The 21557-nt window shown below is 41.8% G+C and overlaps 1 protein-coding gene across 2 annotated transcripts in view; it reads left to right on the plus strand.

Annotated features, from left to right (window-relative positions):
• The window catches only part of ADGRB3 (adhesion G protein-coupled receptor B3), a 703006-nt gene that overhangs the window by 108878 nt on the left and 572571 nt on the right, over nt 1-21557 (plus strand). The window contains exons 6-8 of one of the 2 annotated variants that reach the window (XM_084826875.1): nt 529-537; nt 7984-8013; nt 8150-8153. The exons of the other annotated variant lie outside the window; for it this stretch is intronic. Coding sequence (XP_084683001.1) covers nt 529-537; nt 7984-8013; nt 8150-8153 — 43 coding nt within the window. The remainder of the gene's footprint in view (nt 1-528; nt 538-7983; nt 8014-8149; nt 8154-21557) is intronic. 2 annotated transcript variants of the gene reach the window in all.

Here is a 21557-nt window from a genome sequence, read left to right on the forward strand (position 1 = left end):
CCATTAAATGCAAGAAGAGGGCAATCTTAACCTGGTGCCAAAAAGATGACAGTGTTGGCACCAAGCAGGCCTCAGTGGGGAGCTCTTTCCATAGTCAGTGGGCCACCACTGAGAAAGCTCTCTTCCTTGTTGCCACCTTCCAAGCCTCGCTTGGAGGAGGCACTTGGAGGAAGGCCCCAGATGTTGATCATAGTGTCCAGTTAGGTTATGTTGGGAGAGGCGTTCCATCAAGTGTTGCAGTCCTGAGCCATGTAAGGTTAGGTTAAAACCAGCACCGTGAATCGGGCTCAGATACATACAGGCAGCCAGTGAAAATGGGCCAGAATTGGCTCTATGTGTTCGGACTTCTGGTCCCAGTTATTAATCTGGCTGCCACATTTTGCACAAGCTGCAGCTTCTGCACAGTCCTGAAGGACAGCCCCAAATAGAATGCATTGCAGTAATCTAACTTGGAGATTGCCAGAGCATAGATTACTGAAACCAGGTTACAGTATCTCTGTCCAGATAGGGGCGTAGCTGGGCCACCAGCCGAAGGTGGTAGAAGGCATTCTGTGCCATTTGAGGCCACCTGTAGCACGCTCCATACAACTGAGGCTCTTCATCCACTTGATAAGCAGCCAAGGAGGAGGAAGATGACGGGAGATGAGAAGGAGAATGTGTAGCCCACAGAAAGGAACACAGAGCTGAAGGGATCACTTAGGGCTTCAGATCTCAGGTGTGGGACTTCAGTCTAGGGTAGTGTGGCTACAGGGAAGGAGCTATTCAGTTATTTGCTGTCTTCAGTGGTGAGGCAGGTCTATCAGGTCTGACTAGAAGACAAACAGCTTAGTTCACATTTCCTCTGGCACAACAGGGGAGTGTGTATACTCTGAGAGGTTCCACACAAGAGGGAACATCACATAGCAGCATAGTACATTTGGTGGTGGGAATCATATTCATTTACTGCAAGAACTAAATATTCAACTCTTTTCAGCCAGTGCCCCCATCTGGGCTCTAGAGTGCAATGAGATACATGAATGGAAAATGCACAAAATTAGGGAACATATTGAAAGAAAGAGCACTAATTGGTTAAAGCTAAAGAAATTTGCACATGCAATGGTTAAAAGAGGTGCTAACTTTGTGTTTTGTTTCAAGCCACTCTCAAAATGGCTGCTGCCAGAGCTCTTTATACAAGCCCAACACTTGTATGCAACACTGGAAATAGCCACTATATTTGGAAAGTCTGAACAGACACACACAAAATGTTTGTGCAGCAGCAATATAGATATGCCTACTGAAAAGGAAACTTTCTGTTTGTTGCATGTTAATGGACTAAGCCCAAAGCCTCATCATGTTCAGATGTGACATTCCTGGTGTCAAGTGGAGTGAGAGAAAAGTACTGCTCAATCTCAGAAATGCAACAATTTTTGGAAAGCTGCTGAATTACAAGGAGATATTTTAAAAGTTTATGGTTTGTGTATTTCTTCCACTTTCATTCTGTTTCCATGCTTTTCCTTTCTTACCACTGTGGTTCATTTTTGTTACCTGTGATTTGTCTTGCGCACTGGAAGCCTCAGAAATAATAAACAGGCTTGAAGCTTTTAAAGGCTAAAGGACTGAACAGTTTTACTGTCTGAAAGCCAACCACACATTACTTTTAATACGTAGCACTTACTGCACCTCGAATTTGAATGGAAAAAAATCTGCATTGAATTCAATGGGGGCTTTTCTTCCTGTGGAAATTGCAGCTGTGTGAGTGGGTGGGATCCAGATCAGAACCACACCAGAGGGCAAATGGTTTTAAAAAAATCTCTCCCCATATTAGGGTTCCAATCTTGATTGGATCCCCCACACCTACTTCTGAGTAAGGAAAAAGAACAGACATAGCTGCATTGTTGTTGTTGTTGTTCAGTCGTTCAGTCGTGTCCGACTCTTCATGACCCCATGGACCATAGCACGCCAGGCCTTCCTGTCCTGCGCTCTCTCCCGGAGCGTGCTCAAGTTCATATTCATTGCATCGGTGATGCTATCTAGCCATCTCATCCTCTGCCGTCCCCTTCTCCTTTTGCCTTCAGTCTTTCCCAGCATCAGGGTCTTTTCCAGGGAGTTTTCTCTTCGCATTAGGTGGCCAAAATATTGGAGCTTCAGTTTCATTATCTGTCCTTCCAATGAGCACTCAGGGTTGATTTCCTTTAGGATGGACTGATTTGACCTCCTTGCAGTCCAGGGGACTTGTAAGAGTCTTCTCCAGCACCACAGTTCGAAAGCATCAATTCTTCGGCGCTCTGCCTTCCTTATAGTCCAGCTCCCACAGCCATACATTACTACTGGGAAAACCATAGCTTTAATTAGACGGACCTTTGTCGGCAAGGTGATGTCTCTGCTTCTTACTATGCTGTCTAGGTTGGCCATAGCTTTCCTCCCAAGGAGCAAGCGTCTTTTAATTTCATGGCTACAGTCACCGTCTGCGGTGATCTTGGAGCCCAAGAAAGTAAAATCTGTCACTGCTTCCATTTCTTCCCCTTCTATATGCCAGGAAGTGATGGGGCCAGATGCCATGATCTTAGTTTTTTTAATGTTGAGTTTCAAACCAGCTTTTGCACTCTCCTCTTTCACCCTCAACAAGAGGCTCTTGAGATCCTCTTCGCTTTCTGCCATTAGGGTGGTATCGTCTGCATATCGGAGGTTGTTGATAATTCTCCCAGCAATCTTAATTCTGACCTCTGATTCATCCAACCCGTACAGGTTTCTCAGGAGACAGGTAAGGTGGTCTGGTACTCCCATCACTTTAAGAATTTGCCACAGTTTGTTGTGATCCACACAATCAAAGGCTTTAGCGTAGTCAATGAAGCAGAAATAGACATTTTTCTGGAATTCTCTTGCTTTCTCCATGATGCAGCGAATGTTGGCGATTTGATCTCTAGTTCCTCTGCCTCTTCGAAACCCAGCTTGTACTTCCGGTAGTTCTCGGTTCGCATACTGCTGAAGCCTAGCTTGTAGGATTTTGAGCATCACCTTGCTGGCATGTGAAATGAGTGCAATGGTGCGGTAGTTTGAACACTCTTTGGCGTTGCCGTTCTTTGGAATTGGAATGTAAACTGACCTTTTCCAGTCTTGTGGCCACTGTTGAGTGTTCCAGATTTGTTGGCATATTGAATGCAGCACTTTAACAGCATCATCTTTTAGGATTTTAAATAGCTCGGCTGGAATACTGTCATCTCCGCTAGCTTTGTTGTTACTAATGCTTCCTAAGGCCCACTTGACTTCACTCTCTAGGATGTCCGGCTCAAGTTCAGTGACTGCACTATCATGGCTATCAGGGACATTCAGATCTTTCCTGTATAGTTCTTCTGTGTATTCTTGCCACCTGTTCTTAATCTCATCTGCTTCTGTTAGGTCCCTGCCTTCTTTGTCCTTGATCATGCCCGTCTTTGCACAAAACGTTCCCTTGAGATCTCCAATTTTCTTGAAGAGATCTCTAGTCTTTCCCATTCTGTTGTTTTCCTCGATTTCTTTGCATTGTTCATTTAAGAAGGCCTTCTTGTCTCTCCTTGCTATTCTCTGGAACTCTGCATTCAGTTGGGTATATCTTCCCCTTTCTCCCTTGCTTTTCGCTTCCCTTCTTTCGTGAGCTACTTGTAAAGCTTCATCAGACAGCCACTTTGCTTTCTTGCATTTCTTTTTCTTTGGGATGGATTTCGTTGCTGCCTCCTGAACAATGTTACGGACCTCCTTCCATAGTTCCTCAGGCACTCTGTCTATCAGGTCTAATCCCTGAAATCTATTCCTCACCTCCACTGTATATTCATCAGGGATATGATTTAGGTCATACCTGAACGGTTTAGTGGTTTTCCCGACGTTCTTCAATTTAAGCCGAAATTTTGCAAGAAGCAACTCATGATCTGAGCCACAGTCAGCTCCAGCTCTTGTTTTTACTGACTGTATGGAGCTTCTCCATCTTTGGCTGCAAAGGACATAATCAATCTGATTTCGATATTGACCATCTGGTGATGTCCATGTGTAGAGTCGCCTCTTGTGCTGTTGGAAAAGAGTGTTTGCTATGATCAGCATGTTCTCTTGGCAAAACTCTATTAGCTTTTGTCCTGCTTCATTTTGTACACCAAGGCCATGCCTGCCTGTTATCCCGGTGATTTCTTGACTTCCTACTTTAGCATTCCAATCCCCTATGATGAAGAGGACATCTTTTTTGGGTGTTAGTTCTAGAAGGTGTTGTAGGTTGATCATAGAACCGATCAACCTCAGCTTCTTCGGCCTCAGTGGTTGGGGCATAGACTTGAATTACTGTGATGTTGAATGGTTTGCCTTGGATTCGTACTGAGATCATTCTATCATTTTTAAGATTGTACCCCAGTACTGCTTTTCCCACCCTTTTGTTGACTATGAATGCTACTCCATTTCTTCTAAGGGATTCTTGCCCACAATAGTAGATATGATGGTCACCTGAATTAAATTCGCCCATGCCTGTCCATTTTAGTTCGCTGATTCCCAAGATGTCGATGTTCAATCTTGCCATCTCATGTTTGACCACCTCCAGCTTACCTTGATTCATTGATCTGACATTCCAGGTTCCTAAACAATATTGTTCTTTACAGCATCGGATTTTCTTTTCACCACCAGACACATCCACAGCTGAGTGTCCTTTCGGGTTTGGCCCAGCCGCTTCACTCTTTCTGGCACTACTTGGAAATACCCTCTGCTCTTCCCCAGTAGCATATTGGACACCTTCCGACCTGAGGGGCTCATCTTCCGGCGTCATATCTTTTAGCCTTGTGATATGTTCCATGGGGTTTTCTTGGCAAGAATACTGGAGTGGGTTGCCATTTCCTTCTCCAGTGGACCACATTTTGTCAGAACTCTCTGCCATGACCTGTCCGTCTTGGGTGGCCCTGCACGGCATAGCTTATGGCTTCACTGAGTTACGCAAGCCCCTTCGCCACAACAAGGCAGTGATCCATGAGGGGACATAGCTGCATGCTATGTATTAAAGGTAATGAGCAGTTTGGCCATTAGGGTCAAGCTACACATTAATTACACAGCCTGCAGTTTCCCCAGTTCTTTTGTTTAGTTGAAAGTGAGTGCATAGAGCCACAAACCAGAGAGGGACTGCTGTCCATGAGAAGGGTTTTCCCCCACAATTTCTTCCTTCCTGAAATCCATACACAGAGGTTAAATGCACACACAAAACCTCCTTTGGTGCAGATGGAGGATTTCTTTCTTTTTTTAACCAACGCACAATGAGGATGAGCCCGGAGGTTCAGGAACAAAGTGTCTAGGAGCAAGCTTTAAACCTCCCCTCCCTTTGGGTGGTGATCCCAATCCAGATTGGGGGCCCACGTTCTTGCTTCCAAGTAAATACAAAGAGGGGCAGCTGCATGCTAAACAATGTAATGTGTAATTTGACTGTTCTTCTCCAGTTCTATCATGGCACAGAGCAAAATCCTGCCTCGTCTTCCCTGTATGCCTTCTACTTTACTAATCATATATTAGCTGGGCTGGTCTAACCTGCAGTTAGGCTTCTCTAGGATTATGTCCGGAATCCACAACTGAAACAGTACCTGTGAAAGATTTTTCTACTCGACCCTGTTTAATATTCATAGGCTTCCTGCTGCTTGAATCAGCCACTTTTCCTAAGCAGTGGCAAAAGAACAGTGCTGACCTCTTGGTTGCAGTTTACAATTTTCTTGCCACTTCCATACCAAAATGTGTTTATTAGTGCTACTTTAATGATAAATGAGTGTTTCATGTTTTTAAGAATCTCCATATCCCCAAGTTCCTCTTCATTTCAGATCTATATCTGGAATATGAAGTACCATCAGGAAGCACATCTCAAACTCCATGCTCAGATTCTCAATGTGCATTGATCTCACTTGGGTCTCTGAGTCTAGTAGAACTGTTTAAGAACCCTCTAGCCTAGCCTAGTGTTTAAATATAGATTAAAGTATCTAACTTTAGACTCTCACCTTTTAAAATGTCACTTAAATCACAAAGGATTTTCCATGGAATGTAGAACGCTGCAAGAATTGTGAATATATTACTGATTTTGTACAAGATATTAATAATGCATGGCTTGTGTAAGTATGAAAGGGGCAATGGGGTAAGTCATGATCAGATACCATTCAGATTTTAAAAGAGAAGTCTGACAAACTAAATGTTGAGACCCTGAAAATATGACTCACTATTTAAATGCTTGATTCCACAGCAACGGTCAGTAAATTATAGAAAGAAATAAATGGTTTGCTTCTTGATCAGTCGGTTTATAGTTGGTCATACAGATTAGAAATATAATATGGAAAGTAGTCAAACATTACACACACACACACACACACACACACACACATCTATATCTATCTATCAATCGATCCATCGATCGATCAATCTATCCATATATGTGTGTGTGTGTGGTTTCTAACATGTAAGGTCACCCTGCACACTGTAATATAATTGATAAGGTTTATGTTACTTTATTGATTGATTGATTGATTGATTGCATTTATACCCCGCCTTTTTTCCTCTTGCAAGGAACCCAAGGCGGCTTACATTATCCTCCTCCTCTTCATTTTATCCTCACAACAACAACCCTGTGAGGTGGGTTGGGCTGAGAGTGTGTGACTGGCCCAAAGTCACCCAGTGAGCTTCCATGGCCGAGTGGGGACTAGAACCTGGATCTCCCAGCTCCTAGTCCAACACTCTTGCCACTACACCACACTGGCTCTCTACTTTGATTCAGTGCTGTGCCGAAAATGTCTCCCACATTTTTTGACCATTCTCATTTAATTAGATAGAAAAGAAATTGTTTCTGAAAAGAAATTCAAAGGTGAAGACATTTCAAAGGAATTCTCATGGTTGGGTTTGGGGTTCTTGTGTTTGCTTTACTTATGAGGTGGCCATGGAGCTTAATTTACTTATGAGGTGGCCATGGAGTGTACAGAGAGATTTACTGTACAATGATCTCTGTGGCAGCCTGTAGTCTCCTCAGCTTCCCACACTTCAATTAAAGCCATTATGAGGATCATCATAATTTATCCCATGGGGCTTTTCCAGGTCAGGAACAGCAGGTGGCCTGGGAGGCTGCAGAGCAATGGAAAGATGTGCAATAGACAAAACACACTACAGCCTCGGCCACCTCGCAGTGATTTGGTAAGTTCAAAAGCCAAAAGAAATTCACAATACTGCCTCAGAAAAGTGGAAGCCTCAACATAGTTGATGCTGTTGTCACTTGCAGGAGCAGTGCAGTAAACCAAAAACCCTCAGGAAAAAGAAAGAGCCTATGCTACAAGCCCTGCCAATAGTGAGCCCTATCTGTGAGAAACTTGGAGAATTTCTCCTCCCCTAGGAGAAATTTGGTGAAATTGTCCCCCCAATTTCTCTGGGTATAAATAGGCTGGAAAATTTTGAGAGGCCACTTGTATACAGCTCTACTTTGATTACTTCTCTTATCACAATTCAGAAACAAACCAAATTCAGAATAGTAGCAAGAATATTCTGAAAGCAGTTACTTAAGTGTTTCATAACGATTAGAAATGCCCTACCCCTGTGTCCGGCTTGCCTGGCCGTGGGGGGCTGTTGCGGGCAGGTAGGGTAAGTGGACGTGGCAGGCCGCCATTGGCAGAACCCCCATGGTGCCACTGGGGAGGGGATGGGTCAGAGAGGCATTATTTACTCTCTGTGCCCCTCCCAACTGTCTCTTGCTCACGTGGCTGCCCCGTGTTTGGCATGCGCTCCGCAGCCTCAGAGAGGAGAGGTGGTGATGGCCCAATTGGCAGAGTGCCTTCTCTTCAGCTGGGATCGGCCGAGGTTCCTGCCAGCTAGCAGCTTGGCACAGTCCAGTGCCCGTCCTGGGTTTTCCCCTTTGCAGATATTTCAATAAATGTGGCCCGATTTCAATCCAAGCACTTGTGTCCATCTCATTATTACCCCTCTCTGCTCGCAAAACAACATAGTTAAGAACTGGAGGCACTTGCTTAAAAAAAGATAAAAATCAAGGGCAGTATCTGCTCTGCTTACCCCATTGGTGTAACACTAGCATAAGCAACCTATAGCACAATGCCAATAGCATATGCTGGTGCGATGAGTTTCCCCAGAAAATCTGTTGCACCAGCATACACTTTCGGCATTGTGCAAGAGGTTACTTGCACTAGTGCTACATCAGTGGTGTAAAAAGAGCAGCAGCTTTGGCTACTGCCCCAGAATTCTCTTAGGCCAGTTTACTGGGTTTACAGAAGGAAATATTAAGAATATTTATAACACAATCCTATTAATGTTTATTCAGAAGCAAGTTCTGCTTCATTCAGAGGGGCTTACTCTCATGCAACTATGCATAGGATTGCAGTCTTAGAGGAGCATACCCAAAACTTTAACTTGAATAAACACGGCAAGTCATCATACTATTTCATTTTAATGGGGGGAAAGAGAATGGCCGTTTTCACATGACACAATAACCCAGAACTAAGGCTTATTGCAAACAAACCAGTGTGCTGGTGGTTGATTTATCATGATGTACAAACTGGAAAATCTGGCTTGCTCTTCCTACACAAGCCAGAGTCATAAACGAAGAACAAACCCTTCCTGTATGGCTAGTCTGTGGAGAGACAAGCCAGAATTCCTGATTGGCATGTCATGATAAACCATGGACGGAAGGTTCATTGTTTATTTAGCCACTCCCACTTGTAGGAAGAGCCAAGCAGGAATGATTGAGCAGAGTTCCTTAGAATTCTGGCTTATTGTGACTTGTGAATCCAGCCAATACCACTCTGAGATTTTTTTGTTTTTTTTACCATTGCTGGTCCTGTGACCCTCTACGAAGAGAAGGAGGGAAAGCCTTCAGCAAGTAGGTTTTCTGTGTAGGCCTCAGTAGTACATATTAGGCACTGTCAGCCTAATTGGTTGCAACCTGTGATCTACATTGTTGTCTAATATTCAGGCTGAGTTATTTCCAAAGCAGAGAATTCTTTACAGTGCCCCTATAATGCATTTATTAATTTCTAGCTTTTGTGGGAAAAATGAGTTGTTTAATAATGTACACCTTTTGTTTCTTAAAAAAGATTCTTATGGAGAAGATTTTTTGTGGTTAATAACACATTATAAATGGACATTCAAAGTCAAGTTTTAAGTATAATTATTGTAGTTTTAGTAGTAACCTCTGGAGCATATTAAAACTTAATATGTGCTGCACAAAACGACAAGATTAGCATACAGTATATTGTTCATTCTAATGCTGACTTGGTTTAATCAGGTGCATAATGACTGCTCATATGGGGCATGATCAAAAACCTCCTGTTGACTTTAATGATCTGTGGAATGGACCTTAGGACTTCTGGATATGAAGAGTTTGAGAGAATTAACCACAAGATACATTTGTATTAAAAAATACCATTCCGATACATTCAAAACTAAAGAAAAATATTTTATGGTTAGCAATTTCTCTGGCATACCAATAGTGTGATTTGTTTGGCCAGTGATAAAGTAAACAAAGAAAATGTATTTAAGTAAATAGTGATATATCTTCAACATATGTACAGTAGGTGTGGTTGTCACACTCCCTAATTTTTTGAAATCGGGTGGAAGATGGATCTGCTGGCACAAAATCCCTCCTCCCAATTTTGAGTGGTTCTCCTTGCACTTCAGCTTGGCATGACACAGGCCTTGCTGTTCAAGGACCCTCCCCCCATGGGGAGGGTTTTTGTGGGGGTACAAGGTGCTGCAGGGGAATGGAGGGGAAGAGGAAATTCTCCACCTGCCCCTTCTCATGTTCATTTCACGCAGATATGTTGAGTGAAGGGGCTAATTCAGTCTTGGCTCTGAAGTACTCCTGGGAGAACCACATCACCTGGAAATGCCGCAAGTGCCAGCAGGGCCATATTATGTAGAGCTCTGTTACTGAAATTCCTGCTGCAGAAGTAAGAACATATTATAAAAATACAGGCGAGGTGCTAGTGTTACATTACAGGCCAGTATATCTGCAGGGGATTGATAAAACTAGGTTGGAAAAAAATAACTTCTGAAGTACATGTTTGCTCTGCCACTATTAATATTTATATGGAACGTAGGATCAACACAATGCCATGGGCAATTTTTTTGCTTATTTTAATAATGTCATAAAGCACTTCCTTCAAGCAAGAATGGGGATCAACCAAAGAAGCCTAAATTGCTTCCAAGTATAATTTTTGTATGAAAATATAGAGACAGAGTTATATGCAATCACAGTCAGTGCTACCTGCTTAGAAGTACTGTGGGGTTATTAGAATATGTGTGTAAACCTGCTTGATTAACGTGCAATTTATTGCACCATTTAAAAATATAGGGTTGGATCCAGTCACACTTAGTCACATTGAAGTCAATGGGGTTTAAGTTAGGCATGATTAACATATGTTCCATTGATTTTGGTGGGCCTACTCTAAGTCTGGATCCAACCCATATTATTTTACACATATTCATAGAGAGGTAATATATAATATACAAGAATTGTTTATATTCAGATGCATAGTAGATCATAAAGGAATTTAATTTGGCTACCTTGTAATTATCTTTAGTTTCGTGTGGTCACAAATTATTGGCTCAATAGTGTTCACTTACCAGATCAGAAGAACTGATACCACTGAAGATTACAGGCATCAGCATTGGTGGACTCTGGGTGCAGATGTGGAATCATTTGCCTAATTTACTGGCTACAGTGGAGCTCTACTAATTGTAAGGAAGAGATGTCTTGTCTGCAAATTGAACAAGTTGTAATCCAGTTTCAAATGAAATACCCAGTTTTAAGCTGAATTAGTCCTTTTTAATTATTTGGGGTTAAAACATTTAAATCCAAATGCTTCAGGTTACATCTTGAATTTTGCACTAAATTACCATTTTTTCTATGGAAAAATCAAACAAAATTAGCTTTAATATGAGACACACAAAGCATGAACCAGTGTACAGAAAGAAGAAACATTATCATAATTATGGGAAAGATTAATATAAGGAATAACTATGGTAACTAAGAATTGTTGCCACGATATGCAGATCCCAATTCTACAAATTTCTGTGACAGAATCCAAGTGCAAATGTCATTTGCTTATGAACGGTCCTGTGAAAAGCAAAACATTTGCTCTTGCCGACATGTCAACATCTGAAATGGGGAAAAACATACTGAGAAGATGCTGTTTAGTAGCTGCTGTCCTTGTCTGAATTAGCCCTGTGACCTGACTGATATTTTCTAATTTTATAGCACATGTTTGTGCACAAGCAGTTGGAAATAAGTAAGCAAATATGGTAGTGGTCTGTGTGCTGAAAACATTTAAAAAGCGTCACTCAGGTCACTCAGGCATCAGTGATTTGGGCATGGTAAGAGCAACAGCAGATCACATTCAGTGGTGAAAGAATAGGAGATAACTACATGCTGGGTGATTCCTGCTTAAAGTTGAATAGATGGCAGCCATGCATATTCCCAGAAGAACCATTAGGTGACTACAAAACTGAGGGGCTAATTTCTAAAATAAGCGCCATAGCAGAAATTTGTCTGCATGTGTCTTGAACCGTCCTTTATGAATACCCATGCAAATAAGTTCACAAAGGGTAGTAGCCCATACAATTATTTTACTAGCCTACCTGCCCACACACACTTATGTTAAGTCATTTGTTGGCCATCAGCAGCCTAACAGGATAAAGAAAAACTATCTAAAATGTTTTTAGGCCACCTTTTCGGGCAACACCATCATAAATAAAAACAAACCCATCATAAAACATCAAAAATAATATGAAACCAGCGTAATATACAGCAATAAGCATCAACAATAAACTAGCAGCAGAGCATCAATAGCAATCAATAGCAACATCTAACTCAGCATGTTGTCATGAAAATGCATAAAATAATTCAGCACCAGATCAGCAGCAAAATATACTTATCAAGAAAAAGCAGCTTGGAACAAATCAGTCTTTAATACTTGTTTGAAGGCTTGCAATAATGGGGCCATACAGGCCTCCATTGGGAGAGTCAATGTGGTGTAGTGGTTAGAGTGTTGGGCTGGGACTCAGGAGATCCAGGTTCTAGTCCCCACTCAGCCAAAAAGCTCACTGGGAGACTTTGGGCTAGTCACTGACACTCAGTCTAACGTACTTCATGGGGTTGGTGTGAGGATAAAATGGAGAGGAGGAGGCTCATATAAGCACCCCAGGGTTCCTTGCAGGAGGAAAAACAGTAGGATATAAATGTAATAAATAAATAAATAAAAATAAATAAACATGGGCCACTACCTAAAAGGACCTTCAGGTCTGCCAATCTAATTGGTTGCACCAGTGGTTTCATGAGTAGGGCCTCTGGAAAATATCTTAACATGCGTGTGAGTTGACACAGCTGTAGCCTGTTCCCAAACTGTTTAGGGCTTTAAAGATCAAAATCAAAAGAAAATAACAAGAATCACCTGCTTGGCTTTATAACACCTTTCCTAGTTGGTCGCCTGAATATGGTTCTTACTTCTGACAGCTGTCAAAGTGGCAAAGTTGTAGGGATGTACAAAAGTCACTTACCATTCCGCGGATTATGTTGATGGTGGAGGGGGAGGTGTTCCGTCCCTCCCGCCGGAATCCTCAACGGTGGGGGACGCAATCCGTTCCTCCCTCTCGGAATCCTCCACGGCCGGCTGTGCTCCGCGGCAGCTCCGCGGAGCAGCCGGCCAGGCCTAGCCAGGCCAGAGCTGTCCGCAGCCGGATTTCCGGCTGCGGAGGGCTCTGGGAACAAAAACAAACAAACCGCGTATACAAATGGCGGCGGCTACGGCCGCCACCATTTGCGTTCCTTATTTTTGGCTGTCTTAATCTACGTAAATATTTACATAGACTATGACGGCGAAAACAAAGGGGAACGCAAATAGCATAGTGGGTGTTATTTGCGTCCCTTTTTGATTCACTGTTTTAGCCTATGTAAATATTTATGTAGGCTAAAACAGCGAATCAAAAGGGGACGCAAATAGCGCCCGCTACGCTATTTGTGTTCCCCTTTATTTTTGCCGTCATAGTCTACGTAAATATTTACGTAGATTAAGACAGCCAAAAATAAGGAACGCAAATGGCGGTGGCTGTAGCCACCACCATTTGCGTACGAGGTTTTGTTTTTTAAACCCAGCCATGATAGGCTACGTAAATCTTTACGTAGCCTATCACGTAATTTGTTTTTTTTTACAAGACTGCAAATGGTGGCGGCGGCAGCCGGTCGGAAGACCAACAGCCACCGGAGCCGCTGCCGCCCAGAAGATCCGCCCCAGGTAAGTCTCGTCCCGGGGGGGATCCGCGGGGGGGTGGGGGGGTGGCAGGCCGTTCTGCCACAGAGTTCGGGGGGCCGAATGCACTGGCATTTGGTCTCACCGAGATCCATGGCAGAATTCTCTGACATCCCAACAAAGTTGAAACCTACTTTGATAAAGTACTGTTGAAGATCAAACAATGGAAACCCTCAAATTCTGCAGTCAATTGAAATCAATAGAACTTGATTTCCTGACTAATATCCCACTGATCACAAGCTGAATATGAGCCAACAGTGTGATGTGGCTGCAAAAAAGGCCAATGCTCTTTTGGGCTGCATTAATAGAAGCATAGCTTCCAAATCCCGGGAAGTGCTAGTTCCCCTCTACTCAGCACTGGTTAGGCCTCATCTGGAGTACTGTGTCCAGTTCTGGGCACCACACTTTAAGAAGGATGCAGACAAATTGGAGAGGGTTCAGAGGAGGGCAACAAAGATGATCAGCGGACTGGAAACAAAGCCCTATGAAGAGAGACTGAAAGAACTGGGCATGTTTAGCCTTGAGAAGAGAAGACTGAGGGGAGATATGATAGCGCTCTTCAAGTACTTGAAAAGTTATCACAGAGAGGAAGGACAGGATCTCTTCTCGATCATCCCAGAGTGCAGAACACAGAATAATGGGCTCAAGTGACAGGAAGCCAGATTCCGGCTGAACATCAGAAAAAACTTCCTGACTGTTAGAGCAATACGACAGTGGAACCAATTACCTAGGGAGGTGGTGGGCTCTCCCACACTGGAGGCATTCAAGACAAGGCTGGACAGCCATCTGAAAGGGATGCTCTGACTTGGATTCCTGCATTGAGCAGGGGGTTGGAGCCGATGGCCTTGTAGACCCCTACCAACCCTACTATTATATGATTCTATGATTTCAAGAGATTCGGTATGAATAAGTCTAGATCCAAAACCTCAGCTGCCATGTGCACTGAGAAACATTCAGTGATACTTGATTCCTGGAACTCTTTCATTTATTTTAATGGGGCAGTTAGTGGGTGAGAATATACTTTTGTATTGCTTAAATAAAGACACAGACAATGAATAGTTATCAACCTTTTCCAGGGTCATTCTTGACCCTGGAAATGAATAACAAGATTTTCTTGCCATCTGCATTTACCACCACACAGGAAAACATTCTTGAATCTTGTATTTTATGGCTAAATCCTGATTATTTGTTTATCGTTTTGTAATGTAAGATATTTTGGAGTTAAAACTATTCAACCCTAAGTAGATTCTGTTCATAGTTCTTTCTTCTGTCATGGGTTTCTAGGGTTATTTCCCCACCCACTTCATTGTAGCAAAGGACTGGAACTTGAAAAAGTCATCTGGTTATGGCAACTTTTAGTACTATTAGTAATGGTATCAGTATTAATAATTAATAATAAAGGAGCAACTACATTAAATTGCAGATTAATACATAGATAGGTATACATTCAAATGATTCAACAGTAGGTTTTGGAATGAAAAAGCGATAATCAGTTTTAATAGCTTGATTCTTGGTAAGGTTCAGAACTCACTGTGTTCATTAACACTGAAAATGCTTTTGGGGTAATCACATTTTAATAATAAATCCCAATTAATCAGCTCTTACCAACATTGGATTACACTTGTGAAGGTTCTTGTGGATACTTCAAGATAACAAAGGGCTGCCAATGTCTGATCCACAGTGTATAAATGTCGGCAACACCACTGTTAAGTATTATTAGGAACTGAAAATGCTACAGCAAATGCTACAGCAAATGTTAATATCTAATTAAACTAAACTAGCTCATAATGAACTCTTCAGGAGTACAAGAATAGTGCCTACAGGATTAATGACAACATTAAAAAGGGACTTTCTCTCCCTCCCCCGCCCAGCCTTCTATATTTTGATTTGTTCCTTAAAAAGAAAAGAAAACCCCAAACTCACTCTTAGTTCTAAAACCATGCCAGCTGCTGTGCAAAGTCATTTTTATAATTCAAATAGAAATCCAGAAATTACTATTATTATAGGGCTGGATTTACCTTTCCTTTCAATTGCCACTTCTCATAGACCTTTCTTTTAGTAAATTTGCTCTTTGTATGATAAAGACTACTTAGGACCATTTCAAGCTTAATGAGATGTGACTTATTCTTCTGATCTAGATGCAAATGGAATGTTCCTATTTGCATAAAGCAGATAATTGTTCTGCCATAATAGACCTGTATTTTTCTCTTTGTATGCCATTTTGAATTTTGTATTTTCATTGTTGATTTTCACAGCCCATTAGTGATGCTTCAGCTTCCTTGTTTTGTCTGGACCTTTCACCCTTACATTCTTGCTATACCTTCTGCTTGTGCCTCCACCTTTAGGCTATTTGCTGCTCATTCTCACCATTCTCCTGAACCCAGTCCACAATCCTTTAGGGCTGCTTAAAATTTGGCGCTCAATAGGTCAGGCTGCCATTGGGACCACCACATTTTCCTCTCAAGTTTGTTGGCTTCTGTTCTCAAGCACTCTCATTGGGAGGAGTAATTTATCATCTTGAACTACCCCTTTCTTGAATTTCCCAGGAACCTTAGCTGAGCTGCTCAGGAGACATATGTATTCCCAGTGCTACTGTTTTCCCCATTTCTTCCTTCCTCGTTTCATATTCCCAAGTAAGCTACTGTAATCATCATCATCTTCACAGTAGCTTCATGGGGATCAACACAAAACTCTAAAAATATATCAAAACTGATATCCTCTGATGGTACTGCAGATTTAGAGTATCTTTGGGGAGCCCAAGGAGACTATTTGAATAGTCTTTTCTAAGAAGACAACATCCTACCTAAAGAATAAGCATACCTGACTAAATAAAAATATACCTTTTGAGTAACTGAATCTGAAAAAGTATGAAAGCATAAAATATGTTGTGATCAGTATTTCAGAGTGGGTGGGACTTAAAACCATTACATTTCTTTTCAACAAACATAATTCATTGAAGCTGGCCTAATTTGAAACTAAACTATCCCACTTCCTCCCTACCTCCTTTTTAGAGCCTCATTTGAGCACTACTTGAGACCATAAAGAATCTGATTTCTTATACTTTCCTTATATTATTTTTGCCATTTGAATTAGACATTCATTGCTATATCATAGAATAGTAGGGTTGGAAGGGGCCTACAAGGCCACATTTACAATATGTAAATTGCTTACTATTTTTGTTTAAGAGAGAACACTTTCCTACTTCATACTCCACACAGCATGCTACATGCACCCCAAACCATTCTACTAGTCATTTCGTGGTCAGTGGTATATTAGTATAAATGGATTTACATGGAGGCAAATGTTTATAATATAAACTATATATAAGAACAAAGAAAAAGTTTTCTCTAAGTGCTAACTAAGTGCAGGCCTTTTGGGCTGAAGGTTCAGTAGTGATTGTATTAACATATCCAGCTGGATTATTCAGCAGTGAGTTTTTAATTTCTCATTGTCCTGAGGAGAATCTTGGAGAGATGAACAGTGTGAAACATAGCTTTTTTATTTTATTTTGTAGGGTGGCCATTTATATATCCCCAAAAAGAGGAAATGCGTCAGGAAAAGGGGGGGGGGGTAAAAGAGTTGCATAAAATGCGCATATACTAATCAATATGTAGAGATGCACATTTGTAAATAATTACTGTAATTTAAATAAACAGTGCACCTCACCATAGTGAGAACACTTGTGACTAGCTGACCTGTGTGCCTGCTCAGTCTGCTGTCCAAATACAAATTGTTGATGGGTTTCTCATAGCCCCTGCTCTCCCTTCTTACCATTTGGCCTTTGGGGCTCCTTCCTTCCTCCTTTAACCACAAACATTCTACTTTGGTGCCTCCTCTAACCACACCTTTCCCTTGTTGACGATTTCCCTGTTAAAATGCCTAGTCCAGCATGACTTTTATAATGACAATGCAAAAAGATCTCAACATTGCTTTAAAAACAGAGCATTGCACTTTCTATGGTCTGTCTTAACAACAATTTTTTAAAAGTTGGAAGTAAATGGCATGAGCACTATGTGGATTGCTATGATTGCTACAGTCAAAGGCAGTATAGCTTTGAAATATTCATTGTAATTGTAGGCAGTCTGAAGAAATGTCCCTGCTGCCCCAACAACTGTGTTTTCCTTGCTGCCCTAACAATGTTCATAGAGACAATAGGCCAGTTCATACAACATCACGGCTGTCGTGTTGTGTGACAGGTGAAGCTGCAGCGTGTACGAGGCACATGCAGCCACCATTTTGCATATCAACCCCCACTTGGGGGTTGTTATGTGAACCTGGCGAGTGTGGGTTATGCGAGGGTTAAACAACCCTCACATAACCCTAGAATAAACTATGGTTTATGCAAGGGTCAGGGATGTTGCTAAGTCCTTGAAAGATCCCATGCACAGGCCCATGACATAGATTTGCATGGGTATGCATATACACATGTATATGTATATACTAGGGGTAGGCAACTTTGGGAGGTTCAGGGACCATTTATGCTCCCCAGACACCCCCTCCCACAGGCTGTACCTCCCCCCCCATGGCACTGAAAATATTTCTATATTTAGATGTAGATATATTTAAATGGCCTCCAGAGTGGCAGGGGGCAGCAGGGGCAGCATGTCCACCCCTGGTATATGCACATGTGTAAGTACACACACAAATATGTGTGTGTGTGTGCGTGTGTGTGTGTGTATACATGTAGATTTAGAATTAATAGAATTTATTTATATTTCACTGTTAGCAAAAAATAACAGTGAAATAAAAAGTGCCTCTTAGCATATGCAGAATGTTATTCTCTCACCACAGAGCAAGTAGCTTAGTCCTCCCCACACACTTAATAGTGATGGAATATATTCCACACAGATTAAAGCCTCAGCATTCCCTTTTTAGAGATTAAACACCGATCACACCTTTTGCAAGAAAACTACTGCCAGATCACATACATTCTGTTCCCCTCCAACAACAATGCCTCCTCATTTTTCCATCCTGCAGCAATGCTTCATCAAACAGACGCTAGCTACCTCCTCCTTGTTATGTGCAAGCTCTCCTTGTCTTCTCCTTCTAACTTAATTTGTGCCAAGACTTCATCACAATTCAGCCAAGGAGTCTGTTTTCAATACTAGGGCTAAGTTATGGCGAAAGTACCTCTGAGCATGTACAAAGTGCCTTTTCCTCACCACTGAAGCTAGAGTCCACGAAACACAAATGACAAAACAGGCACAGGGCTGAGCTGAAAGGGTAGCCAAGTCAGTGGAGTGGAATGGGATGGGCAGTTAATTAAACTTGCAGTACCAGGCTGACAACTCAGGACTTATTTCTGAGTAAACATGCAGAGGATCAGGCTGCAAAAATTAACTTGGTCTGCAGTCCTATGTACACTTTCCTGGAAGTAAGCATAATTGAATATAATGGAACTTACTTTTGAGTAGACATATATAGGATTGCATAAGCAAGCAGTATTTATCTCCCCCCAACCTCATTGATGCCTGTTGTTATTAAATCTTGTCATTCCATTGTTGGATAATTAATGCCATTAGTTAACCCACGATTTGCTGCCCTTACATGTGAACAGCCAATATATACTGCAGCTGCTATCGGTAACACTTTCTCTCCTTGCATTGTACAGGTGCTGTGGTTTGGTTATAGCACAGGTGCAGGCTCCAGGGGCTGTGCTACAGACAGAAGTTCAGGAGTGTACATGCACTCACATGTTCTTTAACATCCATCTGTCCACCTGATCTAACCAGACATGAGACAGAACCAGACTTTTAACTTGGGCAGCCCTGAAATAGAGGAGTGTCTGGGGAAAGTTAGGACAAATGGCTACTCTAGCTCCTTTGACCTTCAAAGAATTTGAAACCTACCTTCTACCAGGAATCAATAAGAGTTAGGAAAATTAATTAATGTGTTCTAGTGTGAAGTGGTAATTAGTATATTGAAGAAATTCATGCATACATATTTGTCTGTTTCAAACTTTAGACAGAAAGTAATTATATAAAAGTTATAATGTGTTCCAAAGAAGAGCCAGTATAGTAGAATGGATATAGTACTGGACTTGAACCAGAAAACTGTTCATTCTGCTGTTCTACGATGAAAGTCTCACTGCTGGCCCATTTCATGCAGTTGTTGTGAGGATAAAATGTGTCAGTCACATAAGCTTCTTGGGATACAAATGTGATAAAGAAATGAAAATGATAAAGAAATATTAAATGTGATAAAGAGATAAGATGCAATTTTAATATTTCTTTATCACCCCACACATGTGTACATGGAAAAAAACATATCTAAGCAGCATGATCTATTGTATTGACAGACATCATTTGAAGGAGCCTTTAACATGAATATTGTTCACTAACCAGCCGTCATAATTTTACAGTTATTGGGAAGGTGCATGCAAAGGAATTGAGCTGAGCCTTTTTTCTGATTGTAAAATTTCATTGGCAGGGGGCCATTACAATACATTTCTAAGTGGTTCTGTTCATTCTTTTAATTCAGTAATACAGACTTTCTTGTTCTCCAGTCTGAAGGAGAGAGAGAGAATTTTCAGAAGACTGCCTGGAGAGGGTTCCTGGAAGATTGATTTTTCAATCTAAAGATCATTTGAGTTAAATGGTGCAATCCACTAGGTCGGTATTTATGTAGTTTTCGCCTTTTTAGAACTGTCATCAGTTGCAACGAAGAACTCTAAATGTATCTGAGTTTAGCTCATCAATCATTTTAGTTGCAGGTGGAAGATGTAATGTGATATCCATTTTCATAAGACCTATTTGTAAAGAAGATTATGCCAAGTTGTTTCCTCTGGCTAAAATAATAAATAATTAGGCATTGCATCAAAGGTTTATTTGGCTTCTCTTTTTTCCACAGGGACTGATTTTTAGTGTATGTTTGATAAGACATAATATAGCCATATTACATTTGTTGTTAGGAATATGAATAGGTTGCCATACTGTGAGTTTATGGGATATATAAACATGTCTGTGCCTGCAGGGTATCTTGCCATGCACTAAGCATATTTACATTGAATTAAGATCCACTGAAATCAGTGGAGCTTTTCACAAAGTAATAAAGCATCCTGCAATTATGCCATCTTTTCTATATCTTTGAAGGCTAAGATAGACCTGACATTAAATGTACGCATTAAATGTAAAGCCACATTTTAAAAAATGCAAATAGCATCTGCTGGGTGTGATAATTATTGGGATCACAGCAGGTGAAAGGGGCGGGGGGTAGACTATGACTTTTAAAGATGAGGTAGGTGAGGTTTCCCCCTTGCTCAGCAAAAAACCTTATTGCAACTTGGAGCAGCAGCTTGGCTACTTTCAGCAGCCTCACCCGATTCCTGGGTGTCACAAGCCCGTAACCACTGCCTCATGTGGTGAGTTGCATATCTGAAGCCTCTCAGCAAACTGCCAGAAACTGCTGATCGCTACCCCATGTGGTGAATCACATAATATAGCCACTCAGTGAAGAACTTTCCAGATTGTCCCTGCCCACCCAAGGCTGACCACTGGATCCTTCTGTGCAGAAAGGGGATAAAGGTCTACCAGTTCCAGCTAAGCCTTGCTTGAGCAACAAGAGCCATATTTACGCATTCCCGTGTAGTAGAATATGTGAGCGAGGAGAGTGCTGAGGAGCTCTGCCCCCTGATGGCATGTTCACAGTGTGGCTCTCCTCCAGGCATCTGTGCATACAGTGCAAACATCTGCAGCGGGAGGCCTTCCCGTGTACAGCAGTCTGCACAGAGGCATCTACGTGAGCTTGAACACTGTGCCACTGGGAATGATGCTCTGTCCTGATGTAGTGTCATTCCCAGGTGCATTCTTATTTTTGTTGTTGTTGTTCAAGAAGGAGAAGGAGAAGAAGAACCTTGGCCGCAATATCTTTAAAGGTAACAGTGCCCCCCATCCCATCATAAAAATTCTTAAAATTAACCCACCTCCTGAACATCATGACAACTTAAAGAAGTGAGGAGCGTATAACAACATTAACAGACAAGTCAAATCACTCCTCCCTTTACTTAACCAATAACGCTGCTGTAGTGGTCAATTTTGAAGTTCATCATGACAATCTCCATAGCCATGCCCCCAAGGAGAGGCCAAAAATGCAGGCGGCTGTGTCGATCTATTTCAACAAACCAGTTCTACCAGTTTTATCTCCACGAGGAGCAGGTATTTTTCAAAGTGAATGGGTCTTCCACTGAAGACCAAGACACCCCAAAATATTTTGCATTGCAACAGGGAGCAATATATTGTTGCTGGGGAAACTATTTTCTCCCCACCTACTGTGAGGATTGCAGCTAAGCTCAGAGGGAAAAGGGAA

This window comes from Heloderma suspectum, chromosome 1 (genome assembly GCF_057233095.1).
Source record: "Heloderma suspectum isolate Gila_16-S chromosome 1, 16-S_ref, whole genome shotgun sequence".
Lineage (NCBI taxonomy): Eukaryota > Metazoa > Chordata > Lepidosauria > Squamata > Helodermatidae > Heloderma > Heloderma suspectum.